Source organism: Coturnix japonica, chromosome 18 (genome assembly GCF_001577835.2).
Source record: "Coturnix japonica isolate 7356 chromosome 18, Coturnix japonica 2.1, whole genome shotgun sequence".
NCBI classification, from domain to species: Eukaryota; Metazoa; Chordata; class Aves; order Galliformes; family Phasianidae; genus Coturnix; species Coturnix japonica.
In genome coordinates this window covers 1646675-1667002 of record NC_029533.1, presented here as the reverse complement: position 1 = coordinate 1667002, position 20328 = coordinate 1646675, and the positions used below count along the sequence as shown (strand labels likewise).

The 20328-nt window shown below is 54.2% G+C and overlaps 1 protein-coding gene across 3 annotated transcripts; it reads left to right on the top strand.

The window, feature by feature from the left end:
- Positions 1-532: 532 nt before the first annotated feature.
- PIK3R6 (phosphoinositide-3-kinase regulatory subunit 6) lies at positions 533-19304 on the top strand. 3 transcript variants are annotated; one of them, XM_015880166.2, is made up of 20 exons: positions 533-843; positions 6829-6945; positions 8213-8296; positions 8490-8581; positions 9644-9712; positions 9924-10056; positions 10477-10546; positions 10738-10921; positions 11094-11241; positions 11585-11671; positions 11875-12331; positions 12599-12695; positions 12808-12930; positions 13364-13474; positions 14829-14919; positions 15284-15354; positions 15581-15671; positions 15799-15869; positions 16857-16969; positions 17551-19304. In XM_015880166.2, the coding sequence occupies exons 2-20, from the start codon at positions 6906-6908 to the stop codon at positions 17705-17707; spliced, it is 2289 nt and encodes a 762-aa protein (XP_015735652.1). In that variant the 5' UTR covers positions 533-843; positions 6829-6905; the 3' UTR covers positions 17708-19304. The 3 variants fall into 3 exon arrangements, with proteins under 3 accessions (XP_015735652.1, XP_015735654.1, XP_015735653.1); XM_015880168.2 differs by lacking the exon at positions 533-843 and adding an exon at positions 2776-3078; XM_015880167.2 differs by lacking the exon at positions 533-843 and adding an exon at positions 4363-5122.
- Positions 19305-20328: the final 1024 nt, after the last annotated feature.

Sequence of the window (20328 nt, the reverse complement as noted above, 5' to 3'; positions counted from 1 at the left end):
AAGTGGGTTATTTTTAAAGCTGGGGCCCAGGTATGGAACCATATCTCGTGTTTATTCACATGTAAAAAAGAAGGTGAGAAAAGATACCGTGCTGCCTGCCGTCCCCGTGCCCCGTGTCAGGGGTGTTCGCCCTGTGCCCCCAAGCAGCTCAGAGCCGACCCCTATTAATGCAGCGGTATAAATGGGCTTATCCCGGGGAGGGGCGCCGTGCAGCCTCACCTGCAGCCTCCCCCAGCGCGGCCCCATCTCGGCTCAGCCTCAACGCCGAGTCAAAGGTGGGACAGCGTGACAGCGCTGAGCAGTAGCAGAGCTCTGCACCAGGCTCGTGTCAGAGCGGTGACGAATTCCCCCGTGATCCCATCCCATGGGGGGTGTGGGGGGGTCGGGTGTCCTCGCAGCTGGCAGCGGGGGGCTGCGGGGAGCACCGTCCCGCGGCGACGGAGAGCAGAAGCGCGTTGCAGATGCGCTTTGCAGATGCGCACGGCAGGATGCCAGCGCTGGCAGCGGCACAAAACTTGGTGCTGGAGCTGGGAAAGCCGCCCGCTCGGACAGACTCCTCCTTGTCTCTCGTAGCAACATCGGCTGCTCCCAGCACGGGGCAGCCCGGGCGGTGCGGTGCGGTGCCGGAGCGGCTCCGCGGGGCAGGGACGGGGCGGAGAGCGGCGGCTGAGCGCGGCACGGCAGCTTCTCCCTAAGGGGCTTCAGTCTGAAAGAGGAAGTTGTGTCGAAAACAGCCGCCTTCACCCCGCTGCGTGAGGCCGCACCGCTTGCACAGAGAACCCCCGTGACACCTCCGGGTCTCGCCGTGACACGCTGCGCCGGATGAGCCCGCGGGGCGCGCAGGTACGAGCCGGGATGGGCACCGCGGGCACGGAGGGTGGAACTGGGGGAGTCCTGGGGAGGAATGAACGCGGTTCGGTGTGGAGTTTTGACGGGGGTTAGCGAGGGGAGGGGGCACTGGAGGTGCTGCTGGGCACCCAGCGCCCCGTTGCTGCTGCAGGTGGGCTCGCTCCCAGCCTGCCCGCACAAACGATTGCGTGCTCCCCCATCAGCCTGCAGCCGCCCCTTGGGTCATGGAACCAATGACCCCCTTGGGTCATTTTCCGTCCGAAAAGGAAACTGAAAAGTGGAGCGCTGGGGGTTTGTGTTTCATCAAGAGCCGCCGGGTGCGCTGCTCGCGTGGGGCACAGGGCAGCCCTTCCTTCATCCGCACAGCACCGCCTCTCCCGGCGCCTCTCGGCCAAGTCTGAGCAAGGAAACAATCTCCTCTGGGCTTTCAGGGCTGATGGATCAGCTCTGTGCATTACAGTGCCTTTGGTGTGTGTGTGTATTTGATCGTTGCTTTGCACGGTGGGTGCGTGGCTTCCCTGGCTTTCTCCAGCACTTCCTCTGTGGATGATCCAAATCCAAGGATGCCATTCAGCCCTCACAGCTGAGCATCCTACACCTGCAGTGGGGCAAAATAGGGGTCACTGCTGTTGTGCAGCCCGTTGTGGCATAGGGAAGCAAACTGTGGCTTTCCTCGGCCTTATGGGAAGCCCTGATCATGTTGTTGCATCCATCTATCTATCTATCTATCTATCTATCTATCTATCTATCTATCTATCTATCTATCTATCTATCTATCTATCTACCTATATCTTTGTTTTCACCTTTTGCACATAAGAGCTGCAGGGAAGCACCCGGCCCATTGCCAGGCACCAGCCTACCCATCTCTCTGCTGGGGAAGCTCCAATTTCAACATTTCTTTTGGGGTGGTTTCCCACACAGAGTCCTGCATGTGCTCTCAGAGCCGTCCTGCTCCTCGTGTCTGATGCTGTCCCACTTTAATACAACACCCATGCCCCAGCTCTAGGGTGCCCTGAGCTCCCATTGCTCTATGGGATGTGGGGTGGGCGCAGCAGCAGCAGTATCAGTCATTGCTGTGTGGGCTCATGGTTGGGATGCAGCAGCAGCGCTCCTCCCCTGCAGCCCCATGTGCCCATAGCAAGAAGCTCAGATTTTTGCAAGAAATGCAGCTCCTCATCTCCAAGTCCTTATGAAGCAGCTGACACAGGAGCCCCTTGGTATGGCTGCATCCCCTATCCCAGACCTGAGGCCTCCTGGGATTTGCTTCCATGGGGACTTTCTTCCCCATTGCTTTCTTGCTTCTGTGAGCTTTGCCGGTGCCAATGGCTGTGCAGAAGGCAGCTGCTGAGTTGGCTGAGTCACGTTGTTCTATTCTGAGGTGTGACATGCCTTGAAGACAGCGCCGTCCGTCAGCCGCGGTTTGGGCAGGAGCTGCTGGGAGAGCTGTGCTGCGCTGGGTGCTGCTCATGGGGCCCCACTGCTGTTCTTCAGCCCATACCTGCACTGCTGGGGGGGTTTGCTGCACACTGTGAGATGAGAACATGCCCTGAGCTCCCACTTGAGCCCCACATTTCCTAGCGAGGGGTAAGAGATGCACAGCCAACACAAGGCTGCTTTCCCCATGCACAGCCCTGCTGTTTGCACTGCGCACTGTTTCCCCTGGGCACTCTATGTGAGCAATCCTGGCAGAGCTTTTTTTTTCCCCTCTGATTGTTTATCCAAAGTGCACTCCGGGAATGGAAGGAGAGGCTCTAAATTGAAATAGCCGATGTGTCCGGAAAAAAACTCTTTTCTTCCCTTAGAAAAAATGCAAACGTGACGTTGGTGAGGAAGTCTCCAATGAGCCATTGGTGTCCAGGAAGAGCTCCATTTCCACGGCAGCCTTAGGGATGGGATTGGGGCTGTTTGGTGCTGGCAGGCAGATGGATGTGGGCTCTGATGGAGTTTGGTGGCTGAGCCGGGTCCCTCCTGCCCTCCCCATGCTGTGGGTCTGCTGGCAGGGACGTGCCATGATGGAGCAGCCGGTGAGCTGCAGCAAAATGCTACTGGGAAGCAGAGCCTGAGCTGGGGATGCGTTTCATTGGCAGGGAAAGCCTTGGGGAGAGCAGCTGCTTTCCTGCGGGGCAGCCTGGAGCCACCAACCTGGCAGGAGCTGAGGCTGCAAATGGGGCCAGAAAGGACTGGAGATCATAGCTCTGCTGCTTGTCCTGGGGTTGTCTCCCCACGCTGGTAAGAATGAGGATGGGAGTGAGGCTCTCACACGTGCTTTTCAGGTGATTTTTATGTGAGTTTGGCGTAGTTTTCATCTTAACTGGGACACTTGTGCTCAGGGGCTGATCTAAGGGGAGATGGAGCCTGAGTTCTGCATGCATCCCTGTCTGTGGCTTGGGTTCTTGGTAGAGCCTGGAGCAGCTGCTGCCCTGCACAGGGGCTGCATTGGTCCCAGTGTGGCACCCAAGCTGTGCAGCAGGGCTGGAGGTGGGGATCTGGCCAAAGAGAGCAGCCTAGTGCTGGCAGCTCTGCATGGCTAAAGAGAAGTGTTTGATGTGCTGGTGGATCTGACTGTAGCATTGGCTTGTGACATTGGCTCTCAGCACAGCATTCAGGGATTTGGAGATGTTGAGGTCCGTCTGGGTAGTGCCAGCATGTGATACCGAACTGGTGGGTCTGGTTGGGGTCACAGCCCTCAGCTCCTGCAGGGACTAATGGGATATGGGACCCTGTGGTTGTAACCTTGCTTTGAGGGGTGATTTTGGGGGACATTCTTGAAATGTATTCTCAAACTTTCCCAAACTTGCTGTGTGTTTTTGCTGTTTCGAGTGCTGTGTTCATCCGGTGGGTCAGAATACACACCACTATTTGCCATCTCCTGAGAGCACTGCGCAGTGCTGCCCCGTTCCTGTGCAGTACATGGGTTTTTTCCTGGCAAGCATCTGTCACTGAGCTGATAAAGAGCCACAGGAAGCCTCAGACAGAGCCGTGTAACCAAATACAGGGCTGCAGGAGGCGTGGAGGGACTGCCTTTGGAGAGGAACTAAATATAACGCAGGGAGAGTAAAAGTGAGTGCAGCGTGGGCTGCACCTGCCCTGCTCTGTCACCTGTGTCCATGGGAGAGCCTGGGGGAGGGAATGCTGGTGCTCAGCAGGTCTGATGGAGCTGACTGAGCTTCTCTGGGCTCCCTCTGGCTCTGGGCTCTCCCCAATGGCTTTGGGTGCTTCTGATTCGCTCCTCCTTTGGGTGGCATCTCAGCTCCCATCAAGGTTTGTGTGTTCATGTGGGTGGGCATGTCTCCATCCTTCTGCCATAGCACTTCCAATCCCACCCCAGAGCTTAGAAGAGCCATAGATGGGAGCTAAGGGGGGAACTGATACCCCCAGGGCCCCTCAGCCTGTCAGTGAAGCCTTTTGGTGACCTACAGTCTGTCTGTGAAGCCCACATGCACGTAGGGTGGGATGCTGGTGCACTGCTCACACTGCTGCTGGCACCCTGCAGGTTTGGAAGAGGAAGATGAGGCTGCAAAGCCTCTTCAACCATCATCTTATCAGCTTGTTTCTGGGGCAAACCGTGCTTTCACTGCAAAGTTCCTCATTTCTCTCAATGCAGCCAGATGGCTCCTATCGCTACCCCAGCTCCTGGGAGAGGTGGCTTTGGAGTCGTGCAGGTTTCATCTCTAAAAAGCCTCGTAGCTCTTGGAAACTGGAAGGAGGGAGGGATGTGACTTTCCTTCTCACCCTTCCTGCTCGTTTTTTTCTCCCTTCAAATGAACTAAAATGCAGCTGATGCCACGGGTATTTTAAGAACTGCAGAGAGGAAGAGGGGCTCGGCAGCTCTGCAGAGAAGTGGGATGAGCGCGGAGAAGCCACTGGTCTTGCTGAGCTGGCAGACAGCAAAATAACCAGTTACGGGATGAGATGTGTCTCGTGGCTGCTGCAGAGAAGGGAAGAGATGCGTGGGGAGGAGGGGGCAGAGAGAGGAGTGGTGTGACTCGGGGAACCGAGCACTTCTGCAGGGCCGGCGTTTGCACCGCGCTGTCGCATTTCCCCTCGGCTCAGCCGTCTCCGTTCGGCCGTGGCTGCCTGGGGCCCGTCAGCCTTTCCTGTTCTGGGCCAGGCTCGTGGCCCCTGCTCTGCGAGCTCTTACACGTGCACACAGTGCAGAGCTCAGCACCGCTGCTGGCTGCCGGCTCCTGCCTCATCGCATCCTCATCCTCCTCACCATGAGCCCATCCTGCGCCCCACGGTGATGCCGGGAGCTGGGAGGACACAGCGGGAGGTGAGTGCAGCCAAGAGCAAGATACAGGGTAGGGTCTTCCTCCCCTGTGCAGTGGGAGGTGTGGGCAGGGGCGAGATGGGGTCAGTGCTACCAGCCTGCAGGGCAGGGTACCAGGAAAACCTATGGCTGAGTCTGCCAATGGGGCTCTCCATTTGTGGCTGCTGCATCTGGAGAAGGCAGAGGGATGTGGCATGGGTGTTTGGGGCAGATCCTGGAACAGCCTGGCACAACACTGGGGACCTCATTAAAGGGTGCCATGGTGCGGCATCACCCATTGCCCTGACACCAGCACTGGTGTCTCCGTGTCTGCAGTTGCTCACATCTTTTGCTAAAATGCATTTTCACCCAAATCAGCTGCTCTGAGTGTGGTATTGGTGCTTGAGATGGTTTCTGTGGCCCTGCAGGGACACTTGGCTTCTGGTGATGGCCGAGGTTTCCCTCCTACCCAGATGCCAAGTCCAGCATGGACTGGGAACCTCCTTCCCAGGGATGGCACAGATCAGACCAGCTTTGTTAATGCCACTCAGAAGCTGCCTGGGGGAGCCTGCATCTGCATGGGTGACGGACAGGGGAGGCGGCTGTGGCAGCCATAAGCCTCATCTAAAGGGTCTGTGGAGGTTGGTGTCTTCATTTTTCCCTATCAGTTGTCCGGAACCACTCACCTCAGCCCAGGTCCTGTTCTAAATCTGGAAAGTGAGCACTGCATGTTGGGTCCCCTCCCACACATGGGCAGGTGGGATGCGGATGTGGAAAGCCACGGCGCCGCTCACAGCCAACACACGTTTTGCTTCGGCAGGCAGCGAGGAGCACTGCATGCACCTGGCCCCTCATTGGGGCCTTTTTCCTGCAGGAAATAATGTGCTGAGAGCCACGGTGCCAACCTCTACCGTGCTGTGTGGTGCTCGTAGCAATGAGTGGGAGCACCACGGTGGGTGTTGCTGTGGCCAGGAGCTGCCCAGCAGGATGCTCTGCATTCAGTGATGGGTGAATACAGATTCAGGATCTCCACGGGGAGTGAATCCTAAATAGAACAAGGATCTGAGGAAGAGTGTGGGCTGATGGCCTGATGGTGCCTGGAGGGACCTGAAGGACTGAGGGTCCCATGGGTGGGCACAGGGGGACCTTCCTTCCTTCCTCCTTGCTTTATATTTCCTCTTTTGTCGGAGATAACAATGCTTGATGGCAAGAGATGCCTTAGGTGTTGTACTGAGGGACATGGTTTAGTGGGACAATGTTGGCAGCAGGTGGATGGTTGGTGTGGATGATCGTGGAGGTCCTTTTCAATGTTGGTGATTATGTGATTCTGTGATTCTATGCCATCCATAACACCTGGCTTTGGAGCTGCTCTGCTGGGGTTTGTTTCTGTGGGGTGCTGGACAGGGGCCTTATGGCCATTCCGCTTGTCTTTTCCATCTGTTCCTTGTCCTCTTGGACTTTGCATTTTGGACTCAGTTTGACTTGAACTTAAACATTTCTCCTTAACACCTGGGGAGGAGAAGGCTCCCAGTGATGCACTGCGTGGCAATGCTCATCCTCCTTGCTGTGGGCACCAAGTGCTCCTCTGTGTTCAGCTCTGAGCCGAGCCTTTCCCCAGCAAACACCAACCTGGTGCCCTGATGCTAAGTGCCAAGTGCCCTCTGCCCTGGGCTCCCTTTCCCTGCCCTTCCTTTGCTGGTACAGCTGACAGCACCCTGTGCTTTTTGCAGGTGAGACCCCGCACCCAAGGCCATGCCCGTGCACAGTGAGCAGCAGCCGTGCACTCAGCAGCCTTGCAGCCGTGCCCATGCTCTGCTGCAGCCCCGGCCCAGCCATGGAGAGCGCAGGTGGGTGGATCAGATAAGCATTCTGGCACAATCTCACATTTTATCGACAGGATATTGATGCTGAAATTTTTTATCTCGTGTATAAGCCACTCCTGCTGTTGCTGGTAGGTCTGTGAGCATTTATAGATCAAAGTGCCCCTTGTTTGTGTTGGAGCAGTGGTCTCATGCTTCGCTCCCCATGAAGAAATGGTGGCGTACCGCGGGTACAGGCACTTTGATTTAGGAAGAGAGCACACAGTGTTTATAACAGCCTCAGAAAAAGGCTTCCTGTCGTCATGACAAATATACACAAATAAAAAAGAATGGGAAGTTTCCTTCTGTCCCTTCCTATGGTTCCCAGCTCCCCTCTCCTGGTCATTGCACCTTGGGAAGCCCAAGGCCCTGCTCCAACACCCAGCCCAGTCTGCTTTATCCCTTTGAAGAGCCATGCAAGGAGGTGTGGAGGTTGTGGTCCTTGAGCACAGTGCTTCCATAGCATCACTCAGGCTGCCTCTCATTTCCTGTAGGCACAGCACTGCTCTGAGCCATCCCTGATGCTTGGGGAGATGGAGCTGGGGATGAAGAGGGTGTGAGGGTGTGGGCAAATTAGGGAGCAAAATTGGGAAGAAAGGGCAGGGTTGGGGTTAGGGTTAGGGTTAGGGAATCGGTGTTTCTCAGCTGATCCCTCACATGGATTTAGCAGCTGCATTGTGCCAGCACTGACATGCGAGTTCCCTCGTGAGCAGCAGTCCTCACCACAGGAACAAGTCATACCCCAAATCAGCTCTGAGGTTTTTCACATTTATTTTTGGCCACGGGAAGGATGCGGCTCACTGCTGACATGCACAGAGAGCAGGCTGCAGTCAGAGCTCTGTATCTGCCCTTCCCCAGGGTACTCAGGGCCCTGGGTGGGCAGCTGTGGGCCCTTGTCACTGGGATACTCCCATAGGGAGTGTAAGAAAGAAGGGGACAGACTCTTGAGGGAAATGGATTTGGACTTAGATTGGCTATAAAGAAAACATCCCTAGTGTTTGCACTAGAAGGGGTGAGGTGCTGGCACAGGTTGCCCAAAGAGGTGGTGGTTCCCCATCCCTGCAGACAGCCAAGGAGAAGGGATGGGCTCTGAGCACTGATGGAGCTGTGGGTGTCCCTGCTCAGAGCAGGGCTGGGACCAGGTGGCCTTCAGGGGTCCCTTCCAACTCCAACCATTCTGTGGTTCTATGGTGGATGTGGATGAGGCTGAACCCCCTGGGTGCCCAGGCTGCTCATGCCCTCCTTGTCCCCGCAGAGCTGGAGTCAGACATCCTGCGCCGTGTCCGCACGCTGCTGCGTGAGCTGGATGGCCACCATCCCGCCTGCCAGCGTGACCGAGGTGAGCAGATGTTTTGCAGTTAATTAGATCCAATTAGCATGCCCCATCCCTTGCTGAAGGTCACTGGGTGGAGAAGCCATGCTGAGCTGTGAGAGAGATCCCCGTGGGCAGTGGTTGCAGTGCCCAGATCTCCCCATCCATCAGTTCACTGCTCTGCAGGGCAGCCTCACCTCTCCACCTTCTCACCTCTCAGGGATGCTGCGATGGACCCTGCACAAAAAAATTGACCAGAATCCCAGTAACAGCCCCATCCTGGTCCGGATCCTGGTGAAAGAGCTGGAGAGGGTGAGTGCCTCACAGTGCCCTGCAGGTGGGGACCTCATCTCCATGGGGCTTCATCCATCCCAGGCAGGACAAGCCCTGGGGAAGGAGGCTGTAGTGACTGGAGCCTCGTAGTCAGGGGCAGGCGATGTTTGCAGCCCACAGACAGCAAAACAAAAAGAGCTTTTCCAACCACCCCCACGCTGCCCTGCAGTCACAGGTAGTGGGGAAGTTTCTCTCCCTGCCACTCATCTCCTCCGCGTGGTGTCACACCTTGCCCCATAGCCCATCCTGGGTGCATCGCATAGAAACCCGCGGGTGGATTTTGTGTTTCAGTGATGCATCTCTTCATTTTCTGAACTCAGGTGAACCTTCAGCACCCCCTTAGCACCTGCAGTGGTTGGGCACAATGTCACCTTTGAGAGCATACCTCGTTTCATCCAGTGCCCTCATTTGCAGACACCCCTCGGCTGTCACCTCCCTCTGCCCCCCTTTGGGGTTGAGGTTCCCCTGCAAGAGCTGTGTCAGCCCCCCTTCCTCCCACCCATTAGAGCTGTTATTCCTCTGCTGCTCTTATTCTCAGTCCTCCTGGGCTGTAATTCCCTTTGTCTCCCTGAAGCTCTCCCTGGAAATCAGTGTTATGCTTTTTCAGTCCCTTGACACTGCAGCAGCCCTGAGCACTCAGCACCAACCACCGATCATAACTCAGCAATTTCATGCTTGAGTTCCTCCAGAGATCTGCCCAGGGATTAGCTGGACTCAGCAATTCAACCTTACTCATTTTATCGATCATTTCTAAAGCTTTGCTGCCATCAGTTCCATTTAGCTGGGATCCAACAGCGGCGCATCATCCCTCAACAGAGGTGCTGGGGGGAGACCCTGAGTTACCAGCATCACCACGGCAAGGCCCTGCCAGCCCTGCTATGCCCACCAGGCAGGACCTGCCCCCACCCCCAAGGATCCCCTGCCCACCCCAGTGACCCATAGAGAGCTCCCAGAGCTCCCCCAGCCCCAGGAGTATCACCCTGCATCTACTCAGGGCTGTGCTGGGTGCCTCAGTGCTGACTGCACCTTTCGGTCCTGCAGGCAGAGCGAGGTGACTACAGGCATTACATCATCCCTCTGCTGCACACACTGATGTACGCCTTGATTAAGGTAACCTCTCTGGGGCAAGATCCTGGGAAATCAAAAAGCAGGGGAGGGACCACCTATTTCTGTACTGGAATGGCTCATCCACAGATGGACTCATCCACACATTTCCCCGTGTGATGTCCACAATAATGGCACGTTTGGGGTCTGTCATGGAGAGAGCCCATTTGGGATCTCTGCCTGCAGCATCTCGTTTGCTGCCCCTCTCTCACCCCAGGCTCCCTGCATCTCCGACGAGCTCTGCAGCAGAGTGTATGATTTCTGCAAGAAGCTGCTCACCCTGCCCAAGCCTTTCTGCACCATTGGTTTGGACTATGCTGCCAGGCTAAAGATGGAAAGGACAGCACCAGGTACGATGCTCCCCTGCTCTGCCCCTGAGTTTGGGGGGTTTATATACAGAGCTGGCCTTTGCCTAAAGTTGTGGCACCTCCAGACTTTGAATGGTGCTCTTCACATCCCCCATACCCAGCACCATCCCCATGGCCACGGCCAGCAGACAGCCTTTCCTCCTGCTCCAAGCTCTCCTCTGAGCTCATAATCCTCTAAACAAAGGAAGGGAAATACAGGAAATTATCCATGAATAGGAGTTTTCTTTTTCTGTAGCATGGCCTATCTTTGTCCGTGGTTATATTTAACCCAGGGCTGACTACTGGCTCTTACCTCCCCTCTCCCATCAGTGCTGACCCACTTGGAGCCCTTCCCATGAGCCAGGCCAGGTCGTTTTGCCTTGTGCTCCAACCCTTGTGCACTGATTTTCTCCCTTCTGTTAGGAATGCTCTACCAAAGGATGGTGATTTCTGAACAAAGTCTTAGAAGCGAACCCTACCCCTACCAGGAAAAGTGAGTAGTGCCTCTTCAAATGTATCATCACTCTTATTTCTTCCATACCCTTTGAATTTTCTGTCCCTTTCCTGCTCCCTCAGTTGATGCACAGACAACTTGGAGCTAAACTCGTTGGCAGGGTGTGGGCTGAGGGGGGGATGCAATTTGTTGACTGCATTTTGATGTCCCCATCTACCATACCCATGCAGGATTTTCATCTTTGCTGACCCGGAGCTGCTCTCCGAAGCCATCTGCAAAGCTCTGCTCACTGACACAGAGGCAGCTCGAGTCTCCCAGAGCCCGAGGGCATGTATGTGCCATGTGATTACCCACGCCATGCAGGCAGCCCTGGGTGAGGGCTGTGACCTCAGCGCCTTGAGGATGCGGCTCCAGGTAACCAGCAGCACTTGTACGGCCCCAGTATGGTTTCCTAATAGTCCCACTGGACACTGGGGCTGCAATATGGGCTCATCCATGAGCCTGTTCACACAGAATCCATTTGCCCCCTTCCAATGCTCGGAAGCATCTCTTACACGTGGGGGCACTAATGGTGTCTATGTGGCAGGGCATGCCCAGCAGCGAGGTTGAGCACTGGTTCCAGGAGGTGGTGACAACTGTTGAGTGCACAGGGAGCAAAGGAGGTGCAGACCGCAGGCAGCACACGGAGAGACTGCGGAGCATCTACAGTGCCATCCTCAGCTCCTCACCACCAGGTGAGCCCCCTCCATGCTGCCCATCCTCACCATTACCCCTCCACAGCCCATCCACAAAGTGCATGTTATTTGTTCTGCAAGCTCTCTGCTGTCTGCAGCAAAGCAAGGTCCTTTGCTTGCCCGTGCCTCAGTAGCCCCATATCACCTCTCCCTTTCCCAGGATGTGTATGGATGTTCATTTGTGCAGTTTGTGGGATGTGGGGATTGTGATCACAGCCTTGGGTTTGGCCAGAAGTGATGGGATGGGAGATCCCGCAGGGCTCAGGACTATTGGAATAGCAGAGCACCAATGGGTTTTATGCACTACCTGCTCCACGTGCTATAAGCACCCCTGTTCCCACAGGCAATGCTCCCCTGGAAGGGCTGCAGGGCACCCCGCTGCCCAACCCCAACATCAGCTTCCACCTCTGGACAGAAGATGATCAGCTCTGTGAGTGAGGCACCAGGGCTGCACTGGGAGGGAAAGACAAGCAGGGCACACAAAGCACCCGATGAGAGTGGTGCTGTGCTGGGAAATGGGGCTGGCAGGGCGATCCAGAGCTGCTGGTGTCCCTCTGGTTGGTAACTGGGGCAGGATGGAGGCTCAGCCTGAATCTGGCTGTATCTCCCTCCCTGAGCTCCTCCTGCCTGCAGGGAAGGAGCTGGTGCTGTTCATCCGCCCGCTGTCGCAGAGCTGTGAGCCCGATCGCCTGAGTCAGGACCTGGACAACTTTGAGATCCAAGACATCATTTCCGACTGCGAGTGCTGCGAGCAGACCCGCTTCTCCGTGCTCTCCACTGACAGTGGCATCGAACGGGACCTGCCACCGACTGCCGAGGAGCCCTTTGCCCCGTGCAGTGCTGACACAGAGCAATCCCGGCTCCATAGGAAAGGTGGCATTAAAAAAAAACCCTCGCCATTGGAGAGCGTGGCCTTCCTGCAGACCGGCTGCAACAGCCCCGGGGTGAAACCTGCAGCCAAAGTGCAGAAGAGAGTGGGGATCCCCACTGAGCCCACGGCCCCTCTGCTGAGGCTGCACACTGCCCGCATTGTGCTGCTGGGGGACGATCGCATCCTGGGGCGCCTGGCCCAAGCCTACCACTCCCTGCGGTGAGCAGCTGCCGGGGGGAGGGGGGTCAAAGTGGGGGCTTTACTTGGTTGCATGCACCAACCTGATGAACCCTATGGGACATCCCATAAACCCTCCAGTGTGAATTGGGGAATCTGGGAGCATTGCTGCTGCTGTGTTGCATTGGGCACAGGAGGCGAGTGGGGAGGGTTTGTGCTTCTGTTGCAGAGCTGCTGTCATCTCCTGGCACCGTTTTGCTCCCCCTTCACCTTTCAGGCATGGCTATATTTATTTTCTTCCCTTTCAAGGAAGCGAGAGACACGGCGTGTCTTCCTGACCCCAAGGCTAAACCTGCAATTCTACTATGTGCCAGTGACTGGGCAGCCGGGCACATTGGCAGATGCGGTGAGTCTGGGGATCCCAGGGACAGGGGGATCCCAGGGGCTGACCCCTGTGAGTGCATCCCTCTGCCTCCCGGTGAGGTGTGAGCTGTGCCCTGAGCTGTGTTTCTCCATAGAACCCCTCTGCCACCAGCCCCGAGGAGCTCTGTGAGGTGGCTGCCTATCTGAGCAGAGCTGACCCCTGGTATGAGAGCAACATCAACACACTGTGCCACATGATCCCCAAGCTGGCCGCCATGGTATGAGGAACCCTCCCCACCCCCAGCACTGATCCCTTCCCCAAAAACCCATGGGGGTGAGCTCATGCCTGCAAAGCCCTTATGTGCCCCAGATGGAGGCTTATGCCCTGCAGGCAGCCAAGGTTGGTGTTGAGTCCATGAGGCCCATTTTCTACAGTGGGGTTTTTTGGTTTTTTTTTTTGGCCAAGGGACAGGAAATGGCATATTTCAAGAATGCAAATGTAAACGAGGCATTTGCTGTAATACCCCAGCTCTCATTTCCTGGCAGTTTGAGCCAGCACTGACAGCCTTCAAGAAACGTGGGGAGGTGGGGGCAAGCCTGTGCCTCCCCCATTGGCTTTGGCTGGTCATGGCAGAGCAGCTGAGCTCACCACCACTTACTTGGTAGGAAGGCAGTGACCAGGGCTGATCCTTGTTGCTATTTCCCCCCCAGCCTTCCTCTCCAAGCAAGCATTTGGTGACGGATCTCTTCATCACTGATGTGATTGCCTACTATGTCCGTATGGGTGCCCAGCCCATCTGCTTCCAGGTGTACGCAGTGAAGGTGGGTTCTGTGGATGCTGTGCTGTCCTGTGGCACCACCAAGCCCATGGGGTCAGCAGGTTTTGGGCAGCTCTGAGCTGGTCCCTGTGCCCCCAGCCCTTCCCAGGTCAGCAGTTAGAGGTAATGGGTACAGATATGTCAGTGATGCTGGGAAGAGTATTTGGGGATCTTGAAGGTCAGCAAAGCAAATGCTGACATTACCCCCCGCACCCTGCTTTGCTGGACAGGGGTTTGCTCAGCAGCTCTGGCACCTCGTGCTGCTTTAGATGTTGCAATCAAACAAGGGTTCTCCGGGTAGCTTCACCAAAACCTTGCAGAGGCTTTGCAGGGTTTCCTGAAGTGCTAATTTATTTGTTTCCTGCCAGCTTTTCTCTGAACTGGTATCAGGGTGAGCGATTTGATACAAGCACAAAGAACTTCTCTATTTGGTCCTGAAATATCAGCCCTCCATCTGCTCCTCTGGCAGTTTCCCCCTTCAAAGCTCAGGGTGCTATCAGTGCACTTATCTCCTTCTAAGCTGCCCGCAGCCAACATGGTGATCTACTGCAGCCGAAGAGCAGCCGTTGCATTGAGCAAACAGGCACATGGCTTGCAAAGAGCTGGAAGAACTTTGTTGGTTATTGGTGAAGCATCACCAAGACTTGCATTAATAACGTGTAGCTTGCAAAGCAGCTGATCCGCAATGTGGGTTGCTGAGGATTTTGTTTTCCCTCTGAATTTCTCTTCGATGCATTTCTCCTCCAAGACAGAAATTAGGAGCGAGTAAAAGAGTGGTGACTCAAATGGGGGAAGAGGAACTGCCTCCAGGTGTGGTTTTCATATAGAGGCACTCAGACTGCCCTGCTGTCACACAGAGCGTGATCTGGAAGCACAGAGCCTGCTTTGCTGTTTGGGTTAAGATCACACTGTTCTCTTTGGCTGCACAAGAGCTGTGTGGAGGGCGAGCAGAAGCTCCCCAGGACCTTATCTTTTACTCAAAGGGTGCTGCATAGATCTGATGTGAGTGGCTGATTCAGATGCATCAGGAAGAACTGACCGGCCTTGCTATTAAGGCAGTGCCTGTAGTCAGGCTGGAAGCTGCTCCCCAGCACTGAGCATCTGCTGGGAGCAGCCATCTGTGAGCACGCAGTGACACCCAGTGGCAAGGGCCCGTGGCTCAGCTGGCGTTGTGCACTGCGAGGCATGCAGTGATCAGATCTCCCCATCCCATCCGTCCCCCATGGTGAGGTGACAGATTCCCTTTGATGATGTCCCATTGGAGTGCTCAGGAGACCCTTTTGCTGCCACAGTCATTGTAATGTAATGCAATGTAATGGCACAGGGTGACTGTTCTCAAAGTTTTCCCTCTCTTTCAGGTTTTCTTCAGCAGCTCAGCACAGGAACCAGCTGAGGATGTGTTCCTCACGGAGCTGTGTGCCCAGGTGCAGGACAGCATCTCCCCCAGAGGTGTGTTTGGTCCCCATGGAACCCCACAGCCCTCACACCCCAGCAATCAGGAGCTGCCCTGAATTCCTCCATCTTCCTCCTTAGCATGTGATGATAGGCAAGAGGGTGGTCGTTGGGTCCTGGGCTCAGCCAGGTGATGTCATGAGGCACAAGAGGGCCTGAGGGCTGGTCTGTACCCAGAGCCTGATCCAGTGGATTCTTGCCATTGGGCTTGAGCACAGACCCTACAGCGAGTCCATCTCACCGAACCTGTTGGTGGCACAGAGCCTACCTATAGAGTGAATTTTCCCCTAGACTGCTGTCCTCTGCCCTAAGATGGGTGGGATGAGTGACACCTCCATCCTTCTTGGTCCTCCCCTTGCAGAGGTAAACCCAACCAAGAAGAAGACGACCCTGGATGGCCCTGGCATAGATCTGACTGTAACATACAGGAAGGTGAGTGGGGCTCTGGGCACCCAACGTGCCCATGTCCGCAGGCATAGCACAGACCTTCCAAAAGCAGTGATCTGGCCCTCCTTCTTTCCCTGGAATTGCACTCCAGGAGAGGACAGAGGGTTCTCATAGGTTGTCAGCTAACCCTGTACTTGTGAAAAACTGCCCCAAAGCTCCTCAGAGCCACCCCATGACCTGGTTGAATGAACACAGCCTTCCTTCCCAACAGGTTGTGGTGAGTGACCGGGCAAAGGAGGTATCACTATCCCTGCGCTCCACGGGTCTCTCAATGAAGGCCATCCCTGCCAGCTCTGCTGAAGGTGGGTTTCTCTGCTTGAGAGCAAGCTTTGCTGAGATTTCTGATGCTCCATAGGGTGAATCTGACCATAATACTCAGTGTCATTTGTGCCTGTGCTATCCAAGTCTAACATGCTGCTTCTGTTGCAGATCTGGAATGTCTAAATGTGAACATCACTGAAGCTGTTAGGATCAACAACTTGTCAGGACGATCTTTCTCAGTAAGTGGCTGTGGGTGATCCTGACCCTGGGAGGGTTGGCCAGTGAATGGAAAGCCCTTACAACAACAGTGCAGGGGAACTCTCCATGGAAGGGGAAGGCTCTGGGAGTTTCCATGGCTGGGTGTTCCCTGGAAAAGTCTATTTTCTCAAGTCGAACCCCAAATGCTGTCCCTGCTGCTCAACACGCACTGTCTCAGGACACCCTGAAGTACTGAACTGCCATGGTGACTGTGTGATTCAAGGGAAAAAGTGGAGAATTAATGCTTAGTCCTTTAGTCATCATAGCTCTGCTTGGGTGTGGGAGAGGATCTATAGGTTTGGGATCAACTCTGTTATCTCCACACCTCCAGCTGCACTCCTCTCCAGACCACTTGTGTCAATCCATGTATGGCCCACCAGAGTAGGGGCTGTTATAGCAATGCTTTAACAAAGCACAAACAGGAAACAGGAACTTCAATGGATCTAATCAGCCCCTCAGAGAGATGGATGTTCTCTAGGGCTCTTTTGGTATCGCATAAGAGGCCAGGCAGAGGACGTGCTGGAAGTTTGGGTGCAATAAGTATTATCACACTTTGGTTACTTTATATTGCCATGGAGCCTTTAGTCTCTGAGCTGGTGTTTTCAGGTAGACAATATTCTTTTGGTTATTCTGGCTTTTGGAAACACCAAGGTGCTGCAGCCTGTGCTGCCCACCAAAGTCCACCAGGATAGAAGGCCGTGCCCCACATTGGACATCCCAAACCTCCCAACCTGTGCAAACTTGGCCAATTAGCAAAGTCTGCCCTTGCAACCTTAGGCTGTGATCGTGGAAAGAGAGAGAGACCCTTCCACTTTAAAGCAGCCACCTTGCATCACTTCCAAAGTTTAACCTGAATGAGAATGTCATCATAGTTTCCCCTTCATATCTGCCATCTGTCTCCTCCGTATGCCCCACTCATGCCAGGTGTGTGAGGCACTCAATGAGCTCTTCCTCCTCTCCCAACCCAGACGGTGGCAAACAAGTTGAAGACGCGCAACATCAAAATCAGTAGCACAGAGCAAAGGCCCTTCACATTATGTCTGGACAAGGACAGCAGAAGGACCTACAGGAGTGTGATCAGGTGAGGATGCCCTACCTGGGAAAGCAGGGTAGAGTCAAAGAACCATGGAATCAGAGAACTGTCTGAGTTGAAAGGGACCCTTGAAGGCCATCTGGGCAACCTGATCTAGTAAATATGTATGTTTGGTGGCCCTGCTACGCAGGAGGGTTGGAACTACATGATCCTTGAGGTCCCTTCCAGCCCGGGTCATTCTGTGATTCTGTTATTCTGTGGTCCAACTTCCCCATATGTGAAGGTTGGGGCAGAAGAATCAGCCCTGTGAAAAGTCAGGGATTAATGTGGCTGCAGTGGTGATAGTGACATATGAAGTGCTGGAAGGGAACAGACAGGGTTTGTGATTCGTGGAGTACAGGTAAAGTGGGAATTTCTGAGATGCTGAGGCTGAGGCCATTGCTTTTGTGCTTAAATGCTGGTACACATCAGCTCTCAGCCAAAACCACTCTGAAAGCATTAAGCCCAGCTCTGTGTGACAGCCCCCGCTCTGCAGTCAGAGCAGAGAGTTGGGATTTAGTCTGAGATCAGACTCTAGCCATTAAGGGCAGCTTTGCATGAGCAGTAATCACATTCTTGTCCTCCTGCAGCCTGGAAGTGTCTCCTTGCCTAGAGCCCAGCTACTGCCTGCAAAAGTCAAGGACAATGAAATTCAGCCTGCACGAAGCAGAGGATGTGGGAATTGTGAAATACATGCCCAAGTCTCTGCTGCTGCCCATCAACACGTTTGCAGGTGTCATCCAGTGAAGAAAAGGAGAAAAAGCTGATGTGCAAGATGCAGCACCTGGGTCGTGATAGGAGAAATGGAAAGAGGAAGCACACTAAGATAAACTGACAACAGTGGCTTTGCAAGCAGGGTGGTGTTTCTAAAGCTGCAAAGGCAGAGGTGGGCAGGACAACCGTGTGCCAAGGAATGGCTGTGATGGCCACAGCCTGAGCTCCCTGCCAGGGCAAAGCCCTCCTAAAGGACTGGGAGATCTGACCTATTGCACAAGTCATGACAAACCTCCAAGCTTTTCATTTCAGGGAAAGGACTGGGGAAATAGAGCTGAGGTGATGGTGCTTGATGTGCTTGTGGATCAAGAGAGCAGTTGCTAGCACTAATATTTATTGCCGTGGCATCTCCTGGCCTGGCGTGGCATGTGACATGAGTGTAGTTGATGGGACACCCACTGTTGTTTCAGAGGGGCTGTGTAAGTATGATGGGTGGTGTGAAGCAGGGACAAGGGAAATACTGTGCAATATTTGGCAGTGATGAACTCTGGATGCCCAGGCAGCACAGCTTGGCTTTGTTCTGAGAAGCCTGCAGAACCCCTGGGAGACTCCTCCATTCCTTCCCCCTGCTGCTGCCAGGGTGTGGGAGCCCTCCCCTGGTTTGCAGATGGGTTCACACCAAAGCAGCTTTATGGAGGAATGTGTCTGAGGCCCATCTTGGCTGAAGTAATGGAAGAAACACGGTGTACATTTGTTGGCTCTCTGAATACAGTCTGTGATATCTGGGGTGTCTCCAGGGTGTCTCCTGTAAATTCACATTGGAGGGGATGTGGGATCCATGACACCCTTCCATGACACTATCAGCTTTGATTCTTTCAGCTCCCAGCAGCTCAGGGTTCCTGGCTTGGATCCGCTGCACCAAGGAGGAGTCTTCCAGCCTTGTCAATGCACACAGCAGCTCTTCCAGTGTCACCTACAGGGCGTCCCTTGAGCATAGATATCCAAGTCTGGAGATGCTTCCCTCCAAGCCTGTGGGTTGTCCTGGTTGGTTGGACCCTATGAAACATTCTGCTGCTGTCCCTCAATGTTGTCTTGGCAGAGCAGGCAACTTTGGTTCCTGTTCCCAAGCTCAGGGTGTGTGCACTCTCACTTTGAATGCACCACACAGCCCCAAACTAGCACTGGAAAACATTCCAGGGGGCAAAGAACTCTGGAGCTGTTGCTGTGTGATGGGTTATTTAGCAGCATAAAGAGCCTCCAGGTCCCAAAAAGCATTTAACCCCAAAGCAGCACCAACAGCTGATGGGCAACAGCATCACAGCACCTCAACATCCCAGTGCAGGAACCTGGAAGGTCTCAACCATCTTCAGTTCTTCAGTGCACTTTTACATCTCCCCTCAACAAATGACAACCATGAGGCCGTGGGTCAGAGCGTGGTCTGTGGTGTCCAGGGCTGACTTTGTACAGCTGTAAATGGTGTAGATGGATTATAAGTTATTTGTACAGGTGTCGCAGAGGATCTGTATCAGAAGGTGCAATTCTTCTAATGCCAATTATACATATATATATAAAAGAGGGGGAAAAAGCAGAAATAGACCTTTTTTTAAAATAAATTTACTTGCTTGTGGCTGGTGTGAGCGGGGTATGAATTGTGGGAATAGAAGGAGCTGTGGCCCTATAAGTGGAAAACAATTGATGATCTTGTGTTAATAGCTTAGCTCTATCTCCTACCCTGCTCCCTCCTGTGCTCATAGGAGAGACAAGGAAAAGCAATGCTGTTGTAGATGATCTCTGTGTGTATTGATTGCAGTTTATCTGCACCTCAGATGATTTCAGCACTATTAGCTCCCCATTTTCTGGCACAAACACACTATGCCATGCTACAACCTGCTGCAGCGACTATAGATATGCTTGTCCTTGAGCCAAGAATAACTGGAACTCTGTGTTGAGAAGTTGCCTTCTACCTGGAATTCAAACTCAAGTAGAGAACAGTTTTAGTGTCAAGAATCTATCCCAGCCTTATTACCACATCATACCTCAGGAACTCTAATTGCTTGTTAATGGGGTGCATGACAGCAGTCCTGTGCAAGCAGCACACCTGAGAGCCATGTGAATTCCTGCTGATTTCATTGGTGGTGCTGAGGATGTCCTCTGCAGCTGATGCTGTTTGGATCTCACGTGGATTGATGTACTCATGTTCTGTGACGTGCTTCAATGGTTCTCACTGAATCAGCTCCATCAGATGAGGCAGCATTCACCACCAAATGCTGAATGTCTCTGCTTATAATGAAACAGTGCCCAGACCCTGCACGTAATGTATGGCCAACAGAGCTGGACTGGAATTCACACAGCAAATTGAACCCAATACTTTATCTCACCTTTTATTTTCATTCCTACACTGCAAGGAAACAACTAAAATTGCAGGTTCCGCCTTGCCTTTCCTTTTCCCTTTCCCTTTCCCTTTCCCTTTCCCTTTCCCTTTCCCTTTCCCTTTCCCTTTCCCTTTCCCTTTCCCTTCCCCCTTCCCTCCCTCCTCCTTCATTTCCTTCCTTCCCTTCCCTTTCCCATCCCTTCCCCCTTCCCCCCTCCCCCCTCCCTCCCTTCCCTTCCCTTCCCTTCCCTTCCCTTCCCTTCCCTTCCCTTCCCTCCTCCCT

Excerpts from the sequence above, each read along its gene's own strand:
- PIK3R6 (XM_015880166.2), top strand. The coding sequence starts at position 6,906 with ATGCTCTGCTGCAGCCCCGGCCCAGCCATGGAGAGCGCAG. Across the intron at positions 14,920-15,283 it reads GGACAGCATCTCCCCCAGAG|AGGTAAACCCAACCAAGAAG; the intron begins GTGTGTTTGGTC and ends CTCCCCTTGCAG. Across the intron at positions 15,672-15,798 it reads CCCTGCCAGCTCTGCTGAAG|ATCTGGAATGTCTAAATGTG; the intron begins GTGGGTTTCTCT and ends CTTCTGTTGCAG.